Genomic DNA, 24,391 nt, shown 5'->3' with positions numbered 1-24,391 from the left:
CACTGGATTGAACAGCGGAAAATTCCAGCCAATGTTTCAAGTCTGTGACCTTTCATCAGAACAGCTGCACGCAGCCCTGGACTTTCCAAGGTCACAATGTCAGGAGCTTTAATACCCTATGCTTTACTGATACTTAGATTTAACTTTAGTTATTTTCCACTTCATTGTCAATTCATTCTAAACTTCAGTCTGAAACAGAGCATAAGGAAGATATTAGAAATATACATCAATGTGAAATGTGCAGAATGCACATTGTGTTTTAATCATGGTATTTAGAGATTTTCTTTTAACTTATTCAAAGACAGATCAATACAAATGAGAAAGGGAGCTTATGTGGTGAAAGTCTCTGTAACTTTCCTGCGGTTTTCTTGTTCTCCTCATTTCACACACTGGGAGTAGCAGCTGAGAGCGTGGGTGGGGTCGGACACAGATCTCTCATTGATGCCTCTCTGTGACCAGATGACAGAAGTTGCTGCTACTATTTGATCATGTCAACAAAGCCCCTTTTTTGTTACAGCACCTCTAAATTCATCGTTGCTTCAAACCTGCAGCAAATTCACAGTAAATATACACAGTGTAATTGTTCCTGATGTGAGAACAGTGTAACCAGAGCCATCCATGAAGATCAATGCAGGAGATTCTGCTGTGTCTCAAGTGAAGCAGACATCATTCTGACCCAAATAGTTTGAGCGCATGGGACAGATATAATTTAAAGGAGAAAGAATGTCGGAGACACTAATCTTCATTTCCAATATTTTACTAATGACCTGTGTAAAAATCGATACCTGTGTTACTCTGAAATTATTTTGTTGTTATTTGGAAAGTTGAAATTCTTGTGCCAGCGTGATCCTTCAACCCTGGCTTTTCAATGACATAATCGAGGCCACAAGCTATTCCTTCAACTTTCACACTTTTGATAGTGTGTCAGGAAAAGGAAAGAGACAAATCTAGAACCATTCGATTCTGGGGAAACGTGAAGTATATGTCAACCCTAGCCTGCTATATGCTTTTAAACAGTTTGGGGCAGCTCTGCATTAACTTTCTCTCTAATTCTCAATTTCCCAACGTCATTGGTAAGAATCGCACCAAGTGCATGGTTCAAACATATATATAGATGACCTTTGCATTCATTGTTCTTGCAGGTGGGAGCACTTTGACAAGAAGTACCTGAGCCAGCTCCTGATGCGCAAGTCAGCCTATAGGATCAAGGATGATATTTGGGACGTGTACCAAAAGCTCAATGTCCGTGACGCCATCAGCTTTGTTGACCAGGTACAGTTTTCCATTTTTTTTTAAATGAAGATTATATAAATTTGAACCAGAAGTGGGTTAGATGCTGGAGTAAGCGAGAGCAAACTGTAGTATTGATTGGGTAGGAACAGGACATCTGAATAATTGCTTAGAATTTACATCAAATAAATGGGCCACTTGGCCCAACTGTTCTTTGTCAGCATTGAAGCACCACATGATCCTCCTTCTGCTCTTCTGTTTAATTTTCATTTTTATCTAATTCATCTTTGAATATGCCTGTGCTATTCATATCAACTATTCTCTGTGGTAGCAGGTTCTGCCTTCTCACCACTCTCTGGATAGAAAATTAAGAGCAGAAACTGCCAGAACAGCTTTGGATTGCACACAGGTAGCTCACCTATTAGAGAAGGTGGAAAATCTAGGTCCACAGCTATAATTTAAAGGAATGTCAGCCCAGTTTAATGACCTTCACACGGTGCCAGATGAGGCTAATACCCTCCTCTGCCTTCTCAAGAGCTCTGCCATGCAAGTTTCCAGGAGGAACATAATGAAGCCTTTGCTCCTTGTGTACAAGCCTGACATCACTTGCTTGATCCATCTCAAGGATGGTCACCCGACCTACGTGTGGTTCGGGAAGGATCTGGTGACATAAGATGTTAAATATAGTCATCACCTTCACACCCATTGGAAACGCTGCCCCCGTTATACACATTGCCTCCAGCTCAGCTATCAGGGGTGGCATAGTTTTCATAATGTGGCAGAGTAAAGGTCAGGAAAGACCATTTCCATCTATCTGGTTAGCTCCAATATTGGAATACAGAATAGACAGTTATCATGTATCTACCCCATTTGAAGTCTCCGTCAAATGCTTGTGCAGTTTCTTCTTAAGCTCACTGATGTACACCTACTATCAACTTCCTTCCTGAAATGGATCCTCTGGTTATTTCTGACTTGAATCAGAAAATGAAGGTAAATGAAGTGTGTGTGTAATATGTACAGTAATTGTCACATCTGTCTTTTCTGATCCCCTCAAACTACATAATTCCTATGCCAGTGGAGGTCTGATTTGACAAGGCGTTCGCAACACTAAGGTTATCTAAGAGGAATGAATGAATAAAGATGCAAGTAAAGCAATGTGATGAGCAAAGGAAATCCAACTTGCAAGCCAGAATTTTAAAGTTGATGCGCTGGGATTTAACATAGCCTTCTGCGAATTGGACAGACCGGGGCCACGTTTCCCCTATCCTCCTTCCCCAATACAGTTAGGCTCTCCACTGGTAGCAGAGTGTAAAATTGGACCTGAAGACCCAACGGTTTAGGTGAATGTTTTCAGCAGGAAGTGTTACAAGCATGAGCCATCTCGTCACAGAGGGGATCAAAGCACCAATTTCTAGGTTGCAACAGACCCTGGGAGTTATTTAAGTAGAAGTGACTGTCCAGATACATTTTCAAAGACATTGTGGTGGGATGAAATTTGACTTTGGTGATGACACTAACAGATGATGGCAGAATGACCACCTGTCATCCACCCACCTGACTTTTTTTTTATACAGACTTCAGGGTGGTGGATATCAGACATCTGATCTGCTTCCACCTGTTTTCCATTTGTCACCCACCAGCAACCCATGACCTGTCAGGTTTAGTGGTGGATGAAATCAATCAAAAAGAACAATCTTTTGAATCTTCCTGTTACTCAAACTCCTCATCCAGCTCAGTAGCAGAAGCACAGGGTGCTGCATACACAACCAGGTAAGTCAGCTTTCTCAGTTCTTGTCTTGGACACAAGAGGGAGACATTCACTGCAGGCAGAGGCTTCTTGACCAGAAAATTAAAAATGACACGTCATTTTGCTCCCTCTGATAAACATGGACCCTGCCATTAGTCAAACATTTCAAAGTATTAAGGAAGGAAGTCCGTTATTTATAAAAGGGCTGGGGAGGTGCAATTTAGCTTTTTTAGGCACAATTTGTTTAATTTGTTCTGTTTGATACACTATATGAGTCTCCCCTGTAAGAAAATGCAGACATGGTTGTTGAGAAGTGTTGAGCAGCCTGCAAAATGAAGGGGAGTTGGAAAATCTGCAGAATGGAGTGTCATCAACAGTCCGAGAGAATCGTCTATCCTCTGTCCTAAACTTGAAAGGGGGTTGTGTGTGAATAAGTAAGTTAAATAAATAAGATGGTGATGATTCTTAGAGGCAAAGAAGGAAACGTAACTCGCTGACAAACAGACCAGTAAATTAAGGTTTCCATGCGAGAGTGATCCAAGAAGACAGGCTGTGCTACGTGAGTGACCTTCAGAAATATAGTTGGTGTAGTCACATCTGTGATGTTCGCTTCTGTAGCCTCCTGCCTGATAACTGCGAATTTGCTGAATTGGCCTCAGACCAAGGGCTGTAATAAGCTGCTAATTACAGTCTGAGGCATCAGATGCAATGCCTGTTGTGAATTTTTTCACATTTATCATACATGCCTAGTCTTTCATCTCACCCAGGAACTGGTCGCCATCAGAACCCTTTTTATAGCCTTCATACTGATCGATTATTTTCTATTTTTATTATTCATCAACCACATTACACAGATATTCCCTACAAATAGGAGGGAATGAGAAGACCTTTGGAAAGTAGAGGTTGTTACAAATTATGTTTGTCACAAATAGGTTCTCAGGACAGTTGATGTCAGATGCTGTCTGAGCAGTTCACACTTGTGACTCACATTATCTATAGGATGAGTGAGAGCAGGGTGTCCAGTATCCCTTGTGACTTGAACCAGATGGTCATGTCTTTTATATATGGACTGATGCAATCTCTCCAAAGGCAGCCCGTGCAGACACAGTGAGACAAAACATTAAGAGCTATTTTATGTCACAGTAAATGTACAAACAGTTGTTGTACCCAGGAACACTTTGTGCAACTTTTTAATGCCCTTGTTATAATATATCCTTTGACTCACATAGACACCGTGGAAAATCCACTGGTAACTGAAAGAACTCTGTGTTCTTACAAAACATGTCAACAATATCCTTACGAGGCACTGATTGCTGTAGAATTTGTTCCTGCATTGTCATTATTTCAGAATAGCCCTATTTCAAATATAATTTACTTATTTCCACGTTAGATTTGTGACTTTGATGCAATTACATCTATGCCATGCCATGTATGTTTGGAAAGAAAATCATTTACAATTGCAAGGAACAGCAGCTATTTGTCAGAGTTGCTTGCAGATCTTTGATCGTGATCTCTTTCTCGCTGGGGGTGGCATGAGCTCACTTTGTTTGAATGCTGTAACAAGCAAGGGCCAAAGTCCATTATTATCGCAGGTGTGTGTTGCTGCAGTATCCATAGTTTCCAGCATTCATTGCTTAACCTGATTGATTCACGGGTAGATTGCATATCGTTGCACACACATACAGGTTATGGCCCTTCAAAGTTCATGCACAAAACCTTCTGCAGTACTCAGATTGTTAGGTGCTTCTCAAGCATTGTAAGCTGGACAGACAGCAAAGAAAAAGCAATTCAAAAGAGGATGCACGTCTAGGCAGTAATGTATTCACCCAACTGAGTTGTGCTATTTATGATAAGAATATTATCCACATGCCCCATGGTTTTAGTGTGTTCTGCTTATACGAGAAGTTTTTCTAAATCTTGTGACAGCCCCTCCCATACTGCTCTGCTTATGGTTGAGAGTATATTTGGAATCTAATGAACTGGGGAGTAAGTTATCATTAACAAGTCAAATGCAGTCTCAAGCCAGCACCATATGTGCTAACTTTTGTCCCTAAGCCACCTCAGCTTGGGACACTCAGGGCAACTGTGAAGCTCCAAACCTCCCTCCCCCCACTCCAGTTTTGGACATATTGGGCACGATTTTCCCAGCCTGTGGCAGAGTGAGCGGGGGGGTTGGGGGTTTGCTGTAGTGGGAGTTGTGACTGGCATTCAGTCGACTGACTTTCTAGGACTCATTTTGCAACCTTATCACCGCAAGACTGATCACAATTTGCGAGTCTGAATTTCCATCTCGTTAGCGAGCCTGAGACAGTATCATCTGGCCTCGCTAATGTTATCCCCTCCATGCTGGTAGAGGTTCCCACCAACGGGGATTAAAATTGGTCCCCATTAACAGGGACCAGACATGATCACCTTGCTGGTAGGGGAGTGAGGCCATTGAGACTGCCCCAGGAGGTCAGGGGCAGTGTGGCTGCCCCTTGGACAGTGCCAGCCTGGCATTGTCTACCAGAAACCTTAGCACTGCCCACTGGACACTGGGAAGTGTCGAGGAAGTGGAGCCTGAGGTCACGGCCGATACGTGGTGGTGGGCGGGGATCACTGTGCATTCTGTATTAGGGATCAGTGGGTTAGGGAGGGACAAGGGCGATTTGAGGATGGCCATGTGGAAGGGAGGTCAAGGCTGGCCATGAGGGGGTGGTTGGGCTGTCCATGGTGGACTGATGATCGGGGCTGGCCATGGGAGGGGTTGTTTGAGGCTGGCCGTGGTGGAGGGTCAGGGCTGATCATGGGTATGGAGGGGGATTTGGGGTTGGCTGGGGGGTGCATGGGGGATGATCAGGGAAGTTGGCAGTTAGGGAGGAGGGGGAATGGTTGGGGCTGGTGATTGGGAGGCCAGCGGTTGAGGGGAAGTGGTGTCGGGGAAGCTATCAAGAAGCCGGCGATTGGGAAGCCAACAACGGACAAGCCAGTGCACATGCACCGATCTCCCTACTGACAGATCGGCGCTTGCACAGTGGCCCACTCACCATGCTGATGCTGGTCTCTCGGCAGGATTAAGCCCCTCCCCTTTACAAGCATGAATCCCCCAGCAGACTTTGTGAAGCACAGAGTGCTGGAAATTCACCTGACTAAGTACGCCCATAAAACAGGCAGGAAAATCTCCTGTGTTCCCACCCATTAGGCACTTAGTTTTTTTTGTAAATTGCCCCATTAGCTCAGTATTGACAAATAATGTCTATTAGGCTTCAATTCACATTGTCATAGAAGTTTACAGCTTGGAAACAGGCCTTTCGGCCCAACTTGTCCATGCCGCCCTTATTTTGTTTTGAAGCCCCTAAGCTAATCCCTATTGCCCACATTTGGCTCATATTCCTCTATACCCATCATACCCATGTAACTATCTAAATGCTTTTTAAAAGACAAAATTGTACCCACTTCCACTATTACCGCTGGCAGTTTGTTCTGGGCACTTACTACCCTCTGTGTGAAAGATTTGCCCCTTTAGCACTTTTGTATCACTCCCTTCTCCCTTTAAACCTATGCCCTCTAGTTTTAGACTTCCCTATCTTTGGGAAAAGATATTGACTGTCTGCCTTGTTTATGCCCCTCATTATTTTATAGACCTCTTTTAGGTCACCCCTCAGCCTCCTACGCCCCAGAGAAAAAAGTCCCAGTCTATTCAGCCGCTCCTTATAACTCACATCTGTGGTGGATAAATTGTTGGAAGATATTTTGAGGGACAGGATCTACAGGCATTTAGAGATGCAGGGACCGAATTGCATCAGTCAGCATGGCTTTGTGAGTAGAAACCGCTGGCCACAGGCGTCCAGTTTGAAAAAAACAATTCTCTACAATCACTCTCTGGCTTCTGTCAAGAAGCCAATTTTGGATCCATTTAGATACCTCACCCTGGATCCCATGAGATTCAACTTTATGTAACAACCTACCATGCAGTATCTTGTCAAAGGCCTTGCTGAAGTCCATGCAGACGACATCAACTGTACTGCCCTCATCTACCTCTTGGTTACCCCTTCAAAAAACTCAATTAAATTTGTGAGACATGATTTTTTCACTCACAAAGCCATGCTGACTGTCTCTATTCAATCATTGCATCTCTAAATGCCTGTAGATCCTGTCTCTCAAAATATTTTCCAACAATTTATCCACCACAGATGTGAGGCTCACTGGCCTGTAGTTCCCAGGCTTTTCCCTGTAGCCCTTTTTAAACAAAGGCATAACATTTGCCACTCTCCGATCTTCAGGCACCTCAACCCATGACTATCGATGATTCAAATATCTCGGCTAGGGGACCTGCAATTTCCTCCCTAGCCTCCCACAATGTCCTCGGATATACCTCATCAGATCCCGCAGATTTATCTACCTTGATGTGCTTTAAGACTTCTAGCACCACCTTCTCTGTAATATTTGTCCTCAATTGATGTCCTCAAGACATCAATATTTAATTCCACAAGTTCCCTAACATCCATGCTTTTCTCAACAGTAAATACTGATGAGAAATATTCATTTAGCATCTCACCCACTTCTTGTGGATCCACACATAGATGACCTTGTTGATTCTTAAGAGGCCCTACTCTCTCCCTTGTTACTCTTTTGCCCTTTATGTATTTGTAGAAGCCCTTTGGATTCTCCTTTGCCTTATCTGCCAAAACAATTCTGTGTCCCCTTTTTGCCCTCCTGATTTCTCTCTTAACTCTACTCCTACACCCCCTATACTCTTCAAGAGATTCACTTGATCCCAACTACCTATGCACGTCATGTGTCTCTTTCTTCTTTTTGACCACAGCCTCAATATCCCGACTTCTGCCAGCCTTGCCCTTCACTCTAAGAGGAATGTGTTTACCCTGAACCCTGGTTAACACACTTTTGAAAGCATGCCACTTAGCATTCGTCCCTTTTTCTTCCCACAGATGCCCCCAATTAACATTTGAAAGTTCCTGCATGATAGCATCAAAATTGGCCTTGCCCCAATTTAGAATATTAACTTTTGGGACAGACCTATCATTCTCCATAGCTATCTTAAAACTAATAGAATTGTGGTCACTGGTCCCAAAGTGAACCCTCACTAACAATTCTGTCACCTGCCTTCCTTATTTCCCAAGAGGAGGTCAAGTTTTGCCTCCTTGCTCATCGGGCTACCCACATACTGAATGAGAAATTCCTCCTGAATACACTCAACAACACCCTCTAATACTATGCCTGCCTCAGTCAATGTTGGGAACGTTAAAATCTCTAACTATTACCACCCTATTTTTCTTGGAGCTATCTGTAACCTCCTTACATATTTGCTCCTCAATTTCCCACTGACTATTTGGGGGCCTATAATACAAACCTTTCAAAGTGATTTTCCCCTTCTTATTTCTACCCATATAGACTCAGTGGCTGAACCCATGGATATATCCCCTCTCGGTATGGCCGTGATGCTTTCCCTAATCAAAAGTGCAACTTCCCCCATCCCTCTTACCTCCTGTTCTATCTTTCCTATAGCATCTGTACCCTGGAACATTAAGCAGCCAGTCCTGCTTGGTGTTCACTCTGAAAGAGGATGAGAGGGTAAGAGTTAGGTTCTGCACTGATTCTCACCATGGCTCCTGAACCACAAGTGAAGAGTGATCATGTTGGTAAGGGATAGAAATCTTCTGGTGTGTAGAAGAAAATCCCAGCATGGGTTTGTGCCATTGGCAAAACGGGGAGAGAAGTGGGTGAAAATATTGACCTGGATTTTAAGCATTCACCATTCTCACTCCTCTGAAACTGACAGCAATGTTTGGAGTCCTCCCATGCACAATTAAACTTGGAAATCCAGTAGTCACTGTCAGTGATACCACATTTCTCCATTGGGTCTCCATGGAAAGTATTCAAATGGATATCACTGAATGGACAAGAATCCCCCCCTTAGCACCCTTATTCTCACTGTAAACATTCTTGAAAAGAATTACACCTTGTTAAATGAGGTGCAAATGGGGTTTTAATTGATTATCAAGTTTATAATTACTGACCCTGAAAAATTAATTTACTCTTTGGGGAAATTTAAAATCCTTTCAGAAAATTCATATATTTAAAATTATATATTTTAGAGGTTTGTTTGTAATATTTCAACTTCTATCTTCATGCCAGGTGTATGTCCGACTTTTTTTATTTGTCTTTCTTTAAAATTTGCAATTGAACATGAAATTTTCAGTGCATTTCCTGGCATCAGCACTGCTGGATGCCTAGAGATCCTCTTGACTTGGTGCCAGATTCAACCTGACATTGGGACAGGGGAAATCCATACCACAGGCATCACTACATCAGTTAATATACCTGTGCATGAGTCACCTGAGAGTTTAAATTAATGTTTCACTAAAAACATTCCTGACACTGAGTAAGAACTTGTAGCATTAAGATAAACATGGTATATGATGGGAAGGGTGATTTCTGAAATACCAAAGCAATCAGTTGTTTAAACATGAAGTCCTTATCATGACACGCAAGACTCTCAACTAAGAGAAAAATCACACATGGTTTCTAAATTAAATACAAGGCAGACTTGGGCAGTTATTCAACAAATATTTATTTCCTGCAGCGTTCTCTCACAAACCTGTTATGTTTTTGGCTCTTTGTTGAGGCTTTGAAACCTTATCTTGTGGGTTTTTTTTACTGTTTGAAAGCCAGTGTGCCCATGACACATGGATGACCTTTAATGCTCCACAGATGGTGATGTCATTTGAGTGAAGTAATTTGGTTTCAATTCAATGATATCTACAATATTCTAACCTCGGAGCCCCCATCTCACTGCATTGAAGAGACTGAAAAAATCCTGTCCTCTTTCCTAGGTCCGGCAAAAAATACATGCCACAATTTTTTAATAATGTAAGAATGGGCAAAAGATGGTAACAGCCTGTAACCTTTTATCCCAGGAGAAATCCTAAACATTTGATATGCCTATATTTGCAATCTCACAGAGGTAGGACACTAGGTTTAGCAGCTAGGAAGCTGTTATAGTTTCTCAGAAAGATATGGCTATGAATTTTTGTTTCAAGGTCGGGTATGCAGCACGTTGGTGATACACTTGACTATTTATCGGGTAGCTTTGTATTCACTGATTGTGTTTGGCCTTATTATGTTGATGCTTTGGCAGGTAGTCTTTGCTTTGATAATACTGGTTTGTTCATCCACTCTGTAGAAGCTGCACATTATTACTCTGGTCGGTTAACAGTTTCTGCATCCAGAAATGCAACTCGGCCACTATAGCCCACTCTCCACCCACTATGTGTAACCTGATCTGTATATTATCAAATGAGGGAGATTATTAACAAATTACGCCCCCCCCAAGAATGGAAGATCTGGCCCATTGTTTGACTATTGACACGATGAGTGGGATATTATCCATGTAGCTTTTCCTTCTCAACCAAACAAGTTTGCACTAACAGCCATATCTTCAGAGTAAAGGATCTTCCTTGAAGACAAGTTACTTGTCTTCAACTAACTAAGGGTCTAGAAGGAATTTCTGCTCAGAGGGTTGGTAAACTTTGGAATTCTCTACCTGGGATGTTCCATGTTGAGCCCATCCCACCCCCTCCCCACCATAAAACACTGTGGGTTAGATTAATGGAGACAGAGTGGGACTTTCACCCCTCATTGGGGAACAAGCTCCACCCTCTGGAGTTGCTGACCAATTCAAATATAGCTACCGTATTATCACAGTCCGATTGGTGGCAGCTCTGTCAGTTCCAGCAGTGCCAGGGAGGTGATGGTGGCAGCTGCCAGGATTACAGGAGACGAAGATCAAGGTCCATAGATTCCCCAAGCAAGTACATCCAAAGTCTTGGGATGAGAGAATTGGGGTAAGTTAGAGAGAGGGATGGTGGTGAGGGAGAGGGCTTAAGTGGGGCAGCTAGTAGAAAGAAGAGGAGGGAAGGCTGACCTAGGGGGAACCCTGCAATAGGCAAAGGATCACCCCAAAGAGTGGCCTTCCTGGCCTTAAAACATTTGATTTTAAAAATTGGACACCAATGGCAAGGGGCAGCCCACCGCACCCCCCGCCCCCCTCCCGCCCATATTATGGGGAGAGCTCTGGAATAGGAAAGTGGCATAATGGGTGTTTGCATCCTGCCCCTTCCCCCCACGAGAAACACGCCCATCAGCGCACAAAATTCAATCCCATTTCTAACCCCTTCCACTCTCGATAACTAACTTTTACTCCCACTCTCTGCAATCTGTCTTGAAGCCAGCTCACGATTACTTCTGCAAGTTATCCCCGACTCCACATTCCCTGACCTTATTCTTAGCCTGTTAGAGGACACCTTATCAAAGATCGTTTGAAAACCCAGAAAAATTACAGCTACTGCATTACCATTGTTAACTTTCTCTGTTGCTCTTCAAAAAATTCAATAAGGTTAGTCAAGCAAGATTATCCTGTTTGAAATCCATCCATTATCATATTTTCCATTTCTATGGGCAGAATTTTATGAGAAAAATTCTAAGTGTCCAGCTAGCATGAAAATGGGAGAGTTGCAGATTCATTTTTTAGGCGAGATTTTACTCCCAATCTTGTGCATATAGTACATGAAAAAATGGGCTAGACTGTTTCTAACTACTAGAGACAGTGGGTGGAGCTTAATTTGCCAGCCACGCCTGATCAGGCAACAGAGAGAGCTATTGCGCATGTGCAGACCACTGTGCCTGCACATGTGCATTTCCAACAGCAGAGGGAGATCATAAAATCGTGGCTCCCATCTCAGAACTCGCTAGTCGGCAAGACTCAACTACTCACTGTGCTAAACCACTGGAGCCATTAAGAACTTGAACTGATTTGAATGCATTAAATTGTAATGTCAAATGGTTTTGGAAGATTGCAGTTTCCCTCATCAGCTGCAGTAAGATAAACTGCAGATTCTCCAAAATGTGCAAAAAGTCTAAACGTGTTGCTGCATATGGAATTACGGTTCAGTGAAACCTATCCCACGTTTTCATCAACAAACCTGAAGGGTTGTCTGTACTAAATGTTTGCCTAAGGGAAATTCTTCCTTAGGAATTAAACAGATGCAGAATCTGTGTCTAGATGTTGTTTGCAGCTATCCATCTCATAAAATGAATGTTTGTGCCATGGTACTTAGCTCTATGTTAAACATCACCTGATATGTTTCCTGAGCACCACTCTGGCCTGGCAGTCACTGCCTAATTTGCTGTGGGAAAAAGCAGTTCACTGAGAAGATGCACAAGTCACTGTTTTCCCTGGCTTCTGTTTTCCCTGCACCCTCTTTTCGGCCAGCCAGATGTTTTATTTCTGCTCACCTCTTCAATGCCTCTCCAAACAGAAGCCGACAAAGGTCACAGCTGTCAGCAACTGTCCCCCAGTTATCAGTGTCAATAGCTGCCATTGTCATATCTCACATATCTCCTTGTAGCAAAGGTATGGACTCACATATGTGAGTCATGGCCCTGTGGCCAATTCACCATACACAACATCTTTGGGTATGTGGGTGTCATCTGTCTGATGAGCATGGCCCAGCTAGCATGGATTTCATTGGCTTCATGAAGAGTGTACGCATGCGCATGTAATTAGCACACTCTAGGATCTCAGTGTTGCTGACTTTTTCTTACTAACAGATGCCATCTACACATCTGAGGCAGCTAAAGTAGAAACTGTTCAGCCTTCTCACCTGCCTAAAGTATGTTGTCCTGGACTCATTATTGTAGAGGAGTGCACCGGTGTTGCAGGCTTAGTAGACGTGTAATTTAGAGTTCTTAGTCAGGTTGCAGTTGTTCCACATTCTCTCGCTCAGCTTGGATATCATAACTATAGTATTTGTGAAGCTTGTGTTGATTTACAAAGAACATAGAACACTACAGCACAAACAGGCCCTTCGGCCCACGAGTTGTGCCGATCACATCACACCTACCAATCTATATACCTATCTATAACCCCCAATCCCATTAAACCCCATATACTCATCCAGAAGTCTTTTAAAAGACCCCAGCGAGTTCGCCTCCACCACCACTGACGGCAGCCGATTCCATTCACTCACCACCCTCTGAGTGAAAAACTTACCCCTAACATCACTTCTGTACTTGCCTCCCCGCACCTTAAATCTGTGTCCTCTCGTAGCGGCCATTTCAACCGGGGAAATAGCCTCTGAGGATCCACCCTATCGATTCCTCTCAACATTTTATAAACTTCTATCAGGTCGCCTCTCAACCTTCGTCTTTCCAGGGAAAAGAGTCCCAGCTCCCTCAACCTAACTTCATAAGGCATGCCTCCCAGTCCAGGCAACATCCTTGTAAATCTCCTCTGTACCCTTTCAATAGCTTCTACGTCTTTCCTATAGTGAGGCGACCAGAACTGCGCACAGTACTCCAAATGAGGTCTGACAAGGGTCTTATAAAGTTGCAGCATTACCTCCCGACTCCTAAACTCAATCCCTCGATTAATGAAGGCCAGTACACCATACGCCTTCTTGACCACCTCCTCCACCTGCGAGGCCGATTTAAGAGTCAATTTCTGCATCAAATGACAGATCGTTGGTGATTGTGGAGCTTAGATATGTGAAGCTGTCAGCAACCTCCAGCGTGACATTGTCAATGTTGATAGGTAGCGGTATGGCAACATCCTGGACCATGATGTGTGTCTTTCTGATGCTGATGCTCAAACCAAACTCTTTTCTGGCATGATCGAGCCTGTCCATTTACCTCTTCAGTATAAAATGTCAGTGCAGCATCATCAACATAGAACAACTCTCTGATGAGTACTTGGTGTATCTTTGTCTTGAATCTCAAGTGAGCAAGATTGAAATGCTCTCTGACTGTGCTGGTAGGAAAGTAGACATCCTCTCAAGATAACCTGAAGGCATGTGACAGCAATGAAGAAAAGAGGCAGTGGCTTAGTGATAATGTCACTGGACTAGTAACCCAGAAGGATAGGCTAATGCTGTAGGGATATGGATTCAAATCCCAACATGGTAGCTGGTGCATTTTAAATTCAAGTAATAAATCTGGAATTAAAAGCCAATCTCAATAATGATGACCATGAGACCATTGTCAATTGCTGTAATGATTAGAGAAGAAAATGTGCCACCCTTACTGGGCTAATACAGGCCCATCAAAGTGATGGAAGGTGTTGTTCATAATGATGTCAAAACCTGCTCATGGTAGAACTTCGCGTCTCTGTCGCAGCAGGGCAGGGGGGCATGGATGGGAGGCAGCGAGCCGTTCAACTGTCCATTGACTTCTGCAGAACTGGGAAGTCCCGCCAACAGGAAGAGCTGTAATTCTTTGCCCTCAGTTTAGTTTCCTCCAGGGCTACTCCTCTCCTGACCTCTTTATAACTTTCGTTCGAACATGGATAAAAGAGCTAAACCCAAGGGATAAGGTGAGAATGACTGCCCTTGATGTCAAGGCATCATTTGACTGAGTGTGACATCAAGGAGCCTGAGCAAAACTGGAATCAATGGGAATCAGGGGAAAAATTCTTCACTGTTTAGAATCATGCCTGGCACAGAGAAAGATGGTTGTGGGGATTGGAGGTCAATCATCTCGGTCCCAGGGCATTGCTGCAGGAGTTACTCGGAGTAGTGTCCAGGCCCAATCATTATCAGCTGTTTCATCAATAACCTTCTAACATAAGGTCAGCAGTGGGGAAGTTCACTGATGATTGCACGTTGTTTAGTATCATTTGTAAGTTTTCAGATATTGAAGCAGATTGTATACTTGTGCAGCAAGACCTGGACAACTTTCAAGCTTACACTGATAACTGGTAACTTCATTCATTTCACACAATGCCCTGCAATGACCATCTCCAAGAGTAAATGCAATCATCTCCCCATGTCATTCAATTACATTGTCATCACTGAATCCCCCACTACCAATATCCTGGGAGGGTTTACCATTGACCAGAAACTGAACTGAAACACTCATCTAAATTGTGAGTCTACTAGAGCAGTTCAGGGGCTGAGAATTCTGCAGACAGTAACTCATCCAACTCCCCAAAAGCCTCTCCACCATCTACAAAGCATAAGTCAAGAATGCAATCAGTAAGGACAGGCAACAACAACACCTCCACGATCATCCTCAACACAAGTGCCTGACAAGGCTATGTTCTCAGCCCCCTACTCCTTCTACACCTATGACTGTATGGGCAAATTTCCCTCCAGTTCAATCTTCAAGTTTGCTGATAACACCACCGTAGTGAGTCAGATCTCAATGATGAGACGGAGTACAAGAATGAGATAGAGAATCTGGTGAACTAGTGCGGCGACAGTAATCAATATCAACTAAACAAAGGAGATTGTCATTGAATTTAGGAAGCATAAAGAACATGTGCCTGTCTACATCAACGGGGACAAAGTAGAAAGAGTTGAGAGCTTCAAGTTTTCAGGTGTCCAGTTCACTGAAAACCTGTCCTGGTCCCCCCATGCCAACACTATAGTAAAGAAAGCCCATCAAAGCCTCTACTTTCTCAAATGACTACGGAAATTTGGCATGTCAGTTACGACTCTGCAACTTTTAGAGATACACCATAGGAAGCATTCTTTCTGGTTGTATCACAGTTTGGTATGGTTTCTGCTCTGCGCAAGACCACAAGGAACTAGAAAATGTCATGAATGTAGCCCAATCCACCACGCAAACCAGCCTTCCATCCGTTGACCCTATCGACGCTTCCCGCTGCCTTGGCAAAGCAGCCAGCATAATTAAGGACCTCATGTGCCCCAGATGTTCTCTCTTCCACCTTCTTCCTTTAGGAAAAAGATTCAAAAGTCTGAGGTCACGGACCAACCGACTAAAGAACAGCTTATTCCCTGTTGCTGTCAGACTTTTGAATGGACTTACCTTGCATTAAGTTGATCTTTCTCTTCACCCTAGCTATGACTGTAACACTACATTCTGCACTCTCTCATTTCCTTCTCTATGAATGATATGTTTTGGCTGTATAGCACGCAAGAAACAATACTTTTCGCTGTACATTGATACATGTGACAATAATAAAGCAAATCAGATCAACAGAATTCTCCCCACTTGCCTGAATTAGTTCAGCTCCTGCAACCCTCAAGATGTCCATTACCATCCAGGACAAAGCAGCCAATTTGATTGGCACCTCATCCACTACTGGCATACAGTGACAGCAATGTGTCCCATTTACAAGATGCACTGCAACACCTTAGCAAGGCTCCTTCAACAACATCTTCCAAATCTGCAACTCTACCATCTAAAAGAACAAGGGCAATAGATAACATGAGAATATCACCACTTGCAATCTCGCATCCAAGCTATGCACTGTCCTGACTTTGAAATATATCGCTGTTTCTTCACGGTTGCTGGATCAAAATCCTGGAATTTCTTCCCTGACAGCACTGTGGGTGTACCTACACCACATTGACTGCAGTGGTTCAAGAAGGCTGTTCATCTTCTCAAGGGTAGTCAGGGGTGAGCAATAAATGTTGGCCCTGCCATTGTCCTCATTCCGTGAAAGAATATGCCAAGGAATGTTGATGTCCGAACACAACACTTTGACCCCCACCAGAATTTCACAGAGCTCCAATGCTACACTGTTGTAGCTGACCTTATCCAGCATGTTGTTATGAAAGGAGAGATCATATTGAGCAGCTTCAGCAGGCAACCAATTTTCTCCAGCAACTTGAATAGACTGCCTCTGCTCGCGTGGTCAAGCTCCTTGGTAAGATTGATGAAGCCAATATATGGCAGTCTCCTTTGTTTACAGCATTTCTCTTACAGCTGCCAGGCTCAGAAGATTAATACAACTGTAGATTCTCAAGTTCTGAAATCACACTGGGATTCAGGGTATATGTGCCTGACAAGGGCAGTAGAAGCAAATTATTTTCTTACATTGGTCAGCAGGGAGGTGCCTTGACAGTTATTGCAATTGCTACAGTTGCCTTTGTTTTTGTACAGTGTCACTATCTTAAGCATCATACCAATCTTGGGGCATAGCAGAGACAGAGAAGTCTGTGCAAATGCTATAGGAGTGCCAGTTTCCTATGCGTGTTGGATCCAGGTGATGTAGCACCTGGACCTTATTTGTCCATGGCATACAAATCAATAACTTTGTTTCACTAACTGTGGATCTGATATGACAGACTAGGTTTCTATGATGTCTACAGCTTCCTTGGCTGTATTATTCCTAAAATACTAATTAAGATGGTGTTCCAACCACCTTTCCCATTGTTTATTTCAGTCAGTGATTATCTTTGTTTTCATTGGAGCTGTTTTCTTTGCCGATGGATGTTTGCTCCAAGCATTCCTCTTGTTGAAGTACATCTGATAGTCTTACAAAGTTGTACCCAGCTGTCATTGGCGTACTGCCTAATAGTTTGTTGGACTTTACTCAGTGCGGCTTTTAGCGCACCCAGAGACTTCTAGCTTGGATCCCACACTGATTCTGTGGTAGGGAGAACATCATTTTGGGCTGAATTTAATTAGTTAAAAACAGCATCCTGTGTAGCTAATGTATAATAGTACTGTGAAACTGCTTGCTTACCACACAGTTGAGCAATGTTGTGCGTGAATTGCAGTGTTGGTGTGATACCAGCTATTTAAGCCGTGTGTTTCAACAATTGGCTCATTGAATCAAACAGCCTGTTTCTTTGGTTGTTCATAACAAGCGGAGTACAGATCATAATCAACTATTCCATGCATGCAAAATCCAAATAAAATGTCTACTATGATTTCATGATTGAGCAGCGCCTGCTGAACAATGCTGATTGTGCTAAAAGCTACATTAACAACCAATTTAAAATAATCAGTTAAGATCGTAATATAGCTCCTTTATGCTTGCTGGAAGTGACGATCATTCATATATAGAGATGTGTTCTCTGCAGATAAAAGAAATATGTTTGAGCCTTACATCTTTATTGAGTTACTTGGGAGCTTGGGAAATGTATGGTTCCCAATGCCTTCTCGTGGCAATGCCTAAGTCAATCAAAGTTGACTTGCCAACCTCTTATCATGTTGTATAAGTTGTTGTGACCATTTGAAATTTGGCATTCTTGCGTTTGTCCAGACGAGTGCTTCAGCAACATGTCTTTTCAGCAAGAATTCAAAGTGCTATGTTTGGCAGCAGCTTGGCTGCAGGAGTCGCTGGAAAGTCTACTTTTGGGTTCAGTCCACTTTTGAGTTCCATTCCAGATTTTTTGTCAGGGTTTGCTCTCTTGACCTTCAACTCTCCCAAGGTAGCACATGGTAGTGAAGCTATTTGCCTACAGCTGGAATGTAGGTACACATGCACCAGGGCATGTCCGCATGCTGGTAAGCCTGCATACTGCATGTCTGAGAGGGTCCAAACCCCCTCCTTCTTCCTTGGGCCATGAGGGACCGAGTCTCTGTGTGTCACCACAAGAAGGCACAGCTGAGGACTGGTGATAGGAGAGGCTGTGTACTCACAGACAGAGACTCACACATTTGGCTCTTTTTCTCATTGCTGCTAGCCAGTGGCGTGGGCTGCAAATGACAAGCAAACTAGCACACAAAAATGGAAAACATGCTAACTCTCTTCCACAAACACTAGATGCATCATATTGACTTGTTGGCCATGAAATATCTAGATGTATTGAACAATAAACTACCATCCCTTCCTTCTGACTTAATAGTACTTTCCTGATTCTATTAGTAACTTTCAGTGAACTAGCACCAGTGTAGGAGGAGGTCCATGTCCAGTGTATACAGTATGATTCCACAGAGCCACTATTCATAAAATATTTAAACAGTTGGGGAAGAAATAGAAAAGGTGAACAAGGTTAGAAAAGCAATGTTCAAAATATGGCTTTGACTGAGGAGAATGGGGCAGGCAGAGTGAGCAGGAAGTAAGCATGCAAAAAGAAGTACTTTTTCTATAAAATAGTTTTTAAATGTTGGAGATATAGAATTGATATCACAGTAATTGATGTCTGACTCCTGTATGGCTTTATTACTGTAACTTTAGTGTTACAATGATTGCAGTTCATGAGTTGTATATAAATAAATGCTTCTGCCCCAGGATGACTGGCTTACCCCTGGGCCCACCTGCAGTCTGAGGATTAATGGCTTTCTCCAGATGTCCATTAGCTTTTGTATGGGATATAGCTGTCTGAATTCCCTACTCACACACTGACAGCAGGATTGATTGAGGTCACCTGCGTTGGACACTGTCCATTTCTTTCCCTCACTGCCTCACCCCAACAGTTGAATCATTTTAATCCCCTGCCTTGCCAAACACTAACAAAGCTCAGCTAACTCAGATTTGGCAAGTTTCAACACTTTGTTAACATTACAAATGTAATTCGTAACCTTCCGATTTAGGGGGGTCGACATATAACTGCTGAAGCAACAAGGCCACCCATAACTAAGTCTAAAAATAACCGATGTCAAAAGTATTAACCCATACGAGCACAAGTGATGGGTTTGTGCAAACTACATGGCTAGATTGAGTCATACACATAGGTTACAAATTATTATTCATCAGGCCACACAAAGCAGTTTGCACAGCTCCCAGAGACTGTCAACCATATGCTCGATGGGTTTTTGATGAGAAATTTCCAGCTGACCCCAGATGGAGAAAATCCCTGCTTGGGGAAAGCTGGCAGGAATCTGGCTCACCCTCATCTGAATGTAGGCAGAAATTAGCTCCTTGCTTGACAAGCCAAGAAACATTCGATGCTGTTGCTCCAATCTTTTCACTTCAGTCATAGAAGAGATGGAGGGGAAAGTGTGGACGGAATCATAAACTTAACCATAGTTACATCGCTCCAAATATGGTTGCGTTCACCAGCTTTATTACTTGAAAAATGCATAACATTGCTTGTGCCATCATGACATTAAAGTTGTGTAATCCAGTCTTGCTAATTGACCACATATAGGTGTACTGTAGATTGATGGCATTTGTTAGGTACAATCCTGTTTAACAAGTAAAGAATCATAAAATTCTAGATAAACTATCTTAAACCTGTGTCAGCTTTGTAAAATTGAAATCCCTGGGTGGGATAAAGCAATGTGATACAACTTTACAAATTCACTGAGTCTGATACCTACCTCGCTGGAGAGAAATGCCAGCGATTACATGGCAACACAGAACAGAAATATAGATATGGGCTTAACCTCACAATTTGTCAAAAAGAGACTCAGGGAAGAAAGCAGATAGCCCCCAAAATCTGCAACATCAATGCAAGATTAATCCACACCCAGTCAAAGTGATGCTGGCAGTACACAATCTTTGCATCTGTTTAATTTACCTCTAGGCTGGACTCACAGCTGGTCTCCCATATTATACCCTCTACCTAAAGTCATCCAAAACTGCCCATGTCTCAACTCGCACTAAATCCCATGCCCCTTTCATACTTGTATCCACTGGCCTACGTTGGGTCTCAGTCAAGCAATGCCTTGATTTTAAAATTCTCATCCTTGTCTTCAGATTACTCCATGGCCTCACTCCTCCCTGTCTCTGTAATCTCCTCTAGCCCCATAACTCTGAGATATCAATGCTCCTCTAATTCTGGCTTCCTGTACATTCGCAAACTTTGATTGCCCCACTGTTAGTGACCCTATTTTCAATTGCCTTGGCCCCTTCCTCAGGAATTTCCTTCCTAAATTTCTACATCTCTCTAGCTCCCTTTCCTTCTTTAAGACATTCATCAAAACCTACCTCTTTGACTGAGCTTTTTTCTTGGATACCCTTTGGTACCTCCAAACCCCTCCATAACCCTCTGCCACATTCTTCCCTGCATCTGTTCTGAGCTGGTAGCTCCTTTGGATAACCCCACCATTTTCCATTGAGCCTGTCACTGCCTCCTTATAAGCAGCAACTCCAACTGTGCTGTCCTCATCTTTCCCACTGATCTTCCTCTATAGCCCATGGTATTTAATTGTCTGCAAGAGTGAGAATCCAGGTGGGTATAGGCACCTAATTAAGTGTGAACTGAAATCTCGGGTTTTCCAATGTCAGGTTGAGTCTGAAAAATTGTTAATGTCGTGTTAGCCACAGAGCCCCCTGAATGCTATTAACCATGCATTTGCATACAATGGAGATCCATTAAAGATGCCAGAAGACAGTTCTGGACTAAGCTAGGGTCCCAGGCTAGCCTCATGGACTCTTACCAAAAATGGTAAGCTCTACAAGACATAACAGGCTGCAAGATGAAGGCATGTAATGCACCCCTTCCGGATGATCTCAGTGCATTCTATGCCCGTTTTGAACAAAAGGTCAGCAAGAGCATGCCCTCCATCCTGGAAGCCTCGGCCGAGATCATCATCGCTGATGTCAGATCAACCTTCTCGAAAGTCAACCCACGGAAAGCGACTGACCCAGATGGGGTTCCCGGACAAGAAGTCAGATCCTGTGCAGACTAGCTGGCTTTATCCTTTCCTTACATGATTTGAGGCCCCTATCTGCTTCAAGAAGATGACCATCATCCCTGTACCTTAATGACTATCAGCCAATGGCTTTGGCATCATCTGGCAGCGCAATGAGGGAGGTCTTGATATCAGCCCGCTTCGCATAGCTGGTGCTATGCAATGTGGGGGCTGCTCCGAACACACTTCCACCACACCCCAGGAGCCACTGCAGCCACCAACACCTCCCCACAACCTTAAACTGACCCAACCTACATGACCCTTCCTCTTCCCCTGTCTCATCCCCCCACCCCCACCTTCCACACCCTCTCTCATCCCACCACCCGACCCTGAGAAACATCACAACCAGTTAATGGGCCTGGGCTGGCATTGGTAGCAAGTCTTTGGTGAAGGCTGGAGGGTGATAATGGCTGACTATAAAGCACACTGGGATTCTGCCCCTGGTGCCACTCAAGTGGTCAGCAATGACCATGCGGGATGGGGGAGTGGGTAGTGAGAGACCAGTGATGAGGCCAGCTATGTCTGTGGGGGGGTTGAGGTCAGCAATCTCAATGCTGTGAGATATTTTTAGCGATCTCCCAGAGATATGCACATGCTCAGGCTTCCGCTCACTGCGTCGATTTCAGCCTCTTCGGTGGGAATAGGCCTTGCCCCCTTGTTTTTAAAATGACAATCATGCTCATGGCCACTGCAGTGCACAGAGTGTGGAGGTTTATTTCAGAGAAACATACATGCTGAAAAAACCAGCATGATTTACTCCATTTTTCACATGAATTTAACACTTAGTTTTTTTGGGAGAATTCTGGCCACTCACCTGCTTCTGTCAGGAATAAGATATTAAAGATTGAGGTCACATACCGAGCAACTCAAAAACAATTTCTTCCCTGCTGCCATCAGACCTTTGAATGGATCTACTGTATATTAAGTTGATTTTTCTCTACACCATAGTTATGACTGTAACACTACATTCTGCACCCTCTCCTTTCCTTCTCTATGTACAGTATGGTTTGCCTGTACAGCGTGCAAGAAACAATACTTTTCACTGTATACATATGACTATAATAAAATCAAATCAAATCAAATGAATACTCATTCATGTAAAACCATGTAAGTACAGTTGATAGCACTCTGCAACACAGGGATGTCCATTATCTTGGTAAAGCCATGCGCACATTCTGCGTGCTTCTCTGTTCATGACATTCAACGCTTCTGTCATTGAAACATGGAAGCATGGAAACTAGGAATAGGAGTAGGCCATTTGGCCCTTCAAGCCTGTTCCACCGTTCAATATGAGCATGGCTGATCCTCGATTTCAATGTCGTAATTCCTCTTTCTCCCCATATCTCTTGATACCATTAAAATCTAAAAAAAACTATCTCTTTCTTGAATACATTCAGTGACTTGGCCTCCACAGCCTTCAGAGAGTAAAGAATTGCACAGATTCACTAACTTTTGAATGAAGAAATCTTTCATCTCAGTCCTAAAACTTATAACCTGAGACTGTACCCCTGCTTCTCGATTCCCCAACCCGGGAAAACATCCTCCTTGTATCTGGCCGGTCCAGCCCTGTTAGAATTTGTATATTTCAATCAGATCTCCTCTCATCCTTTTAAATTCTAGTGAAGACAGACCCAGTCGAACCAACCTCTCCTCAGAGGATGGTGCTACCAACCCCAGTATCAGCCTAGTGAAACTCTGTCCTGCCCTTATCAACTCATCCTATCCTCCTATCCACTCACTCCTTCCCTTTCTCTTCCTCCCATCCTCTCTTGCTCCTCACCATCTTCTTTCTTCCCCTACCCCCATCATCCCACTCCTTCATCTCTCCCCTCCCCCATCCTCCTGCTTCTCCTATTCTTTCCCTCCTCTCATTCTGCCTTTCACTTCCTCCTCCCCCTCTTCCTGCTCATCACTATCTCCCCTCTTCTCATTTCTCCCTTCTCTCATTCTCCTGCTCCCCCTCTCACTCCTCCCCCTGCTTGCCTTTGTGGAGGGATGTTCTACCTCCCATCCTTGTCTAAACCATAAATTAGCAGATGGATTTTCCACTACTGACAGAATTGTAGCTGCAGATCAAGCAGAAAAGGAAGACTTTTGGCTAAATTGTATTTCACAGACAGAAGAGACTAGGGTCTCAAAATTTGGCTCTATGGTGCCTCTTCTATCAGTTCTACAAGTCTGCATCAATTCCAGTGCAGCCCACACTGAGCTCCGCCTTGGTTACCGAAACCAAGAAGTTACAATCTCAAACATAATGGCCTTCTTTGATTTCAAACAAATTTATAAAGAATCTTTTTTCATCAGGTTCATTTCAAAAACTCACTTGAGTAGAGTATGCATTTAATTCCTTGAATGAGGGAACGTTTGTACGTTTATGTGCTAAATCTATTGGGGGCAATTCTCCCAAAAAACTTCCAAGTTTTGAACTCGTGTAAAAACTGGAGTAAATCACGCTGGTTTTTTCAGCAGGAGTTTCAAAAATGGATTTCACACGCTCAGTGCACTAGCACGAATCAGTCCAAAAATCAGGGGGCAGGGCCTATTCCCACTGGAGAGGCCCACAAGCATAGGGCTGAGTGGGCCAGTGCACATGCCAGCACAGTGCCAAGCTTGGCGCATGTGCAGTGACCTCTGCCTGCTGGCCTCCTGATCGCTGGTCAGCCTCTTGACCCCCACATCACTGAACCCCTCCCCCCCACATGGTGCGATTACTGGCCCCCCCCAAAATGGCCAGGCCAGCATTGACCCTCCCCTGCCATCCTGATTTCCTGCTCATCCCCCCCACAGAAGACTGCTCTCCCCACCTTGCCCCAATCACTGGCCTCCCTTCCTCCCTCTGTCAGTCAACCAATGTGCAGAGTAGCAGTGGGACCCACCACACTCACAGATCACACCCCGCCAGAGGCCCTGCCCTCACCCCAAATCAGGCTCTGCCCCCTTGGCAGTGCCCAGTGCCTTGTGTGCTGTGCCAAGATGCCCCTTGGGAATTGGCACTTTGTCCCTTGGGTTGTCCCAGGGAGCCTAGGCTGGCACTGCCACCGTGGCAATGCTGGGGGTTTGGGGGCGGAGGATAGCGGGCCC

At 43.8% G+C, this 24,391-nt stretch overlaps 1 protein-coding gene across 1 annotated transcript in view; it reads left to right on the top strand.

Annotated features, from left to right (window-relative positions):
- The window catches only part of LOC145341982 (sodium/hydrogen exchanger 5-like), a 230,182-nt gene that overhangs the window by 158,819 nt on the left and 46,972 nt on the right, over positions 1-24,391 (top strand). Inside the window, exon 10 of the mRNA XM_080187101.1 lies at positions 1,143-1,272. Within this exon, the coding sequence (XP_080043227.1) occupies positions 1,143-1,272 (130 nt within the window). The remainder of the gene's footprint in view (positions 1-1,142; positions 1,273-24,391) is intronic.

Source organism: Carcharhinus amblyrhynchos, chromosome 4, assembly GCF_965287045.1.
Source record: "Carcharhinus amblyrhynchos chromosome 4, sCarAmb.v2.hapA, whole genome shotgun sequence".
Lineage (NCBI taxonomy): Eukaryota > Metazoa > Chordata > Chondrichthyes > Carcharhiniformes > Carcharhinidae > Carcharhinus > Carcharhinus amblyrhynchos.
This window is presented reverse-complemented; position numbering and strand designations above follow the sequence as displayed.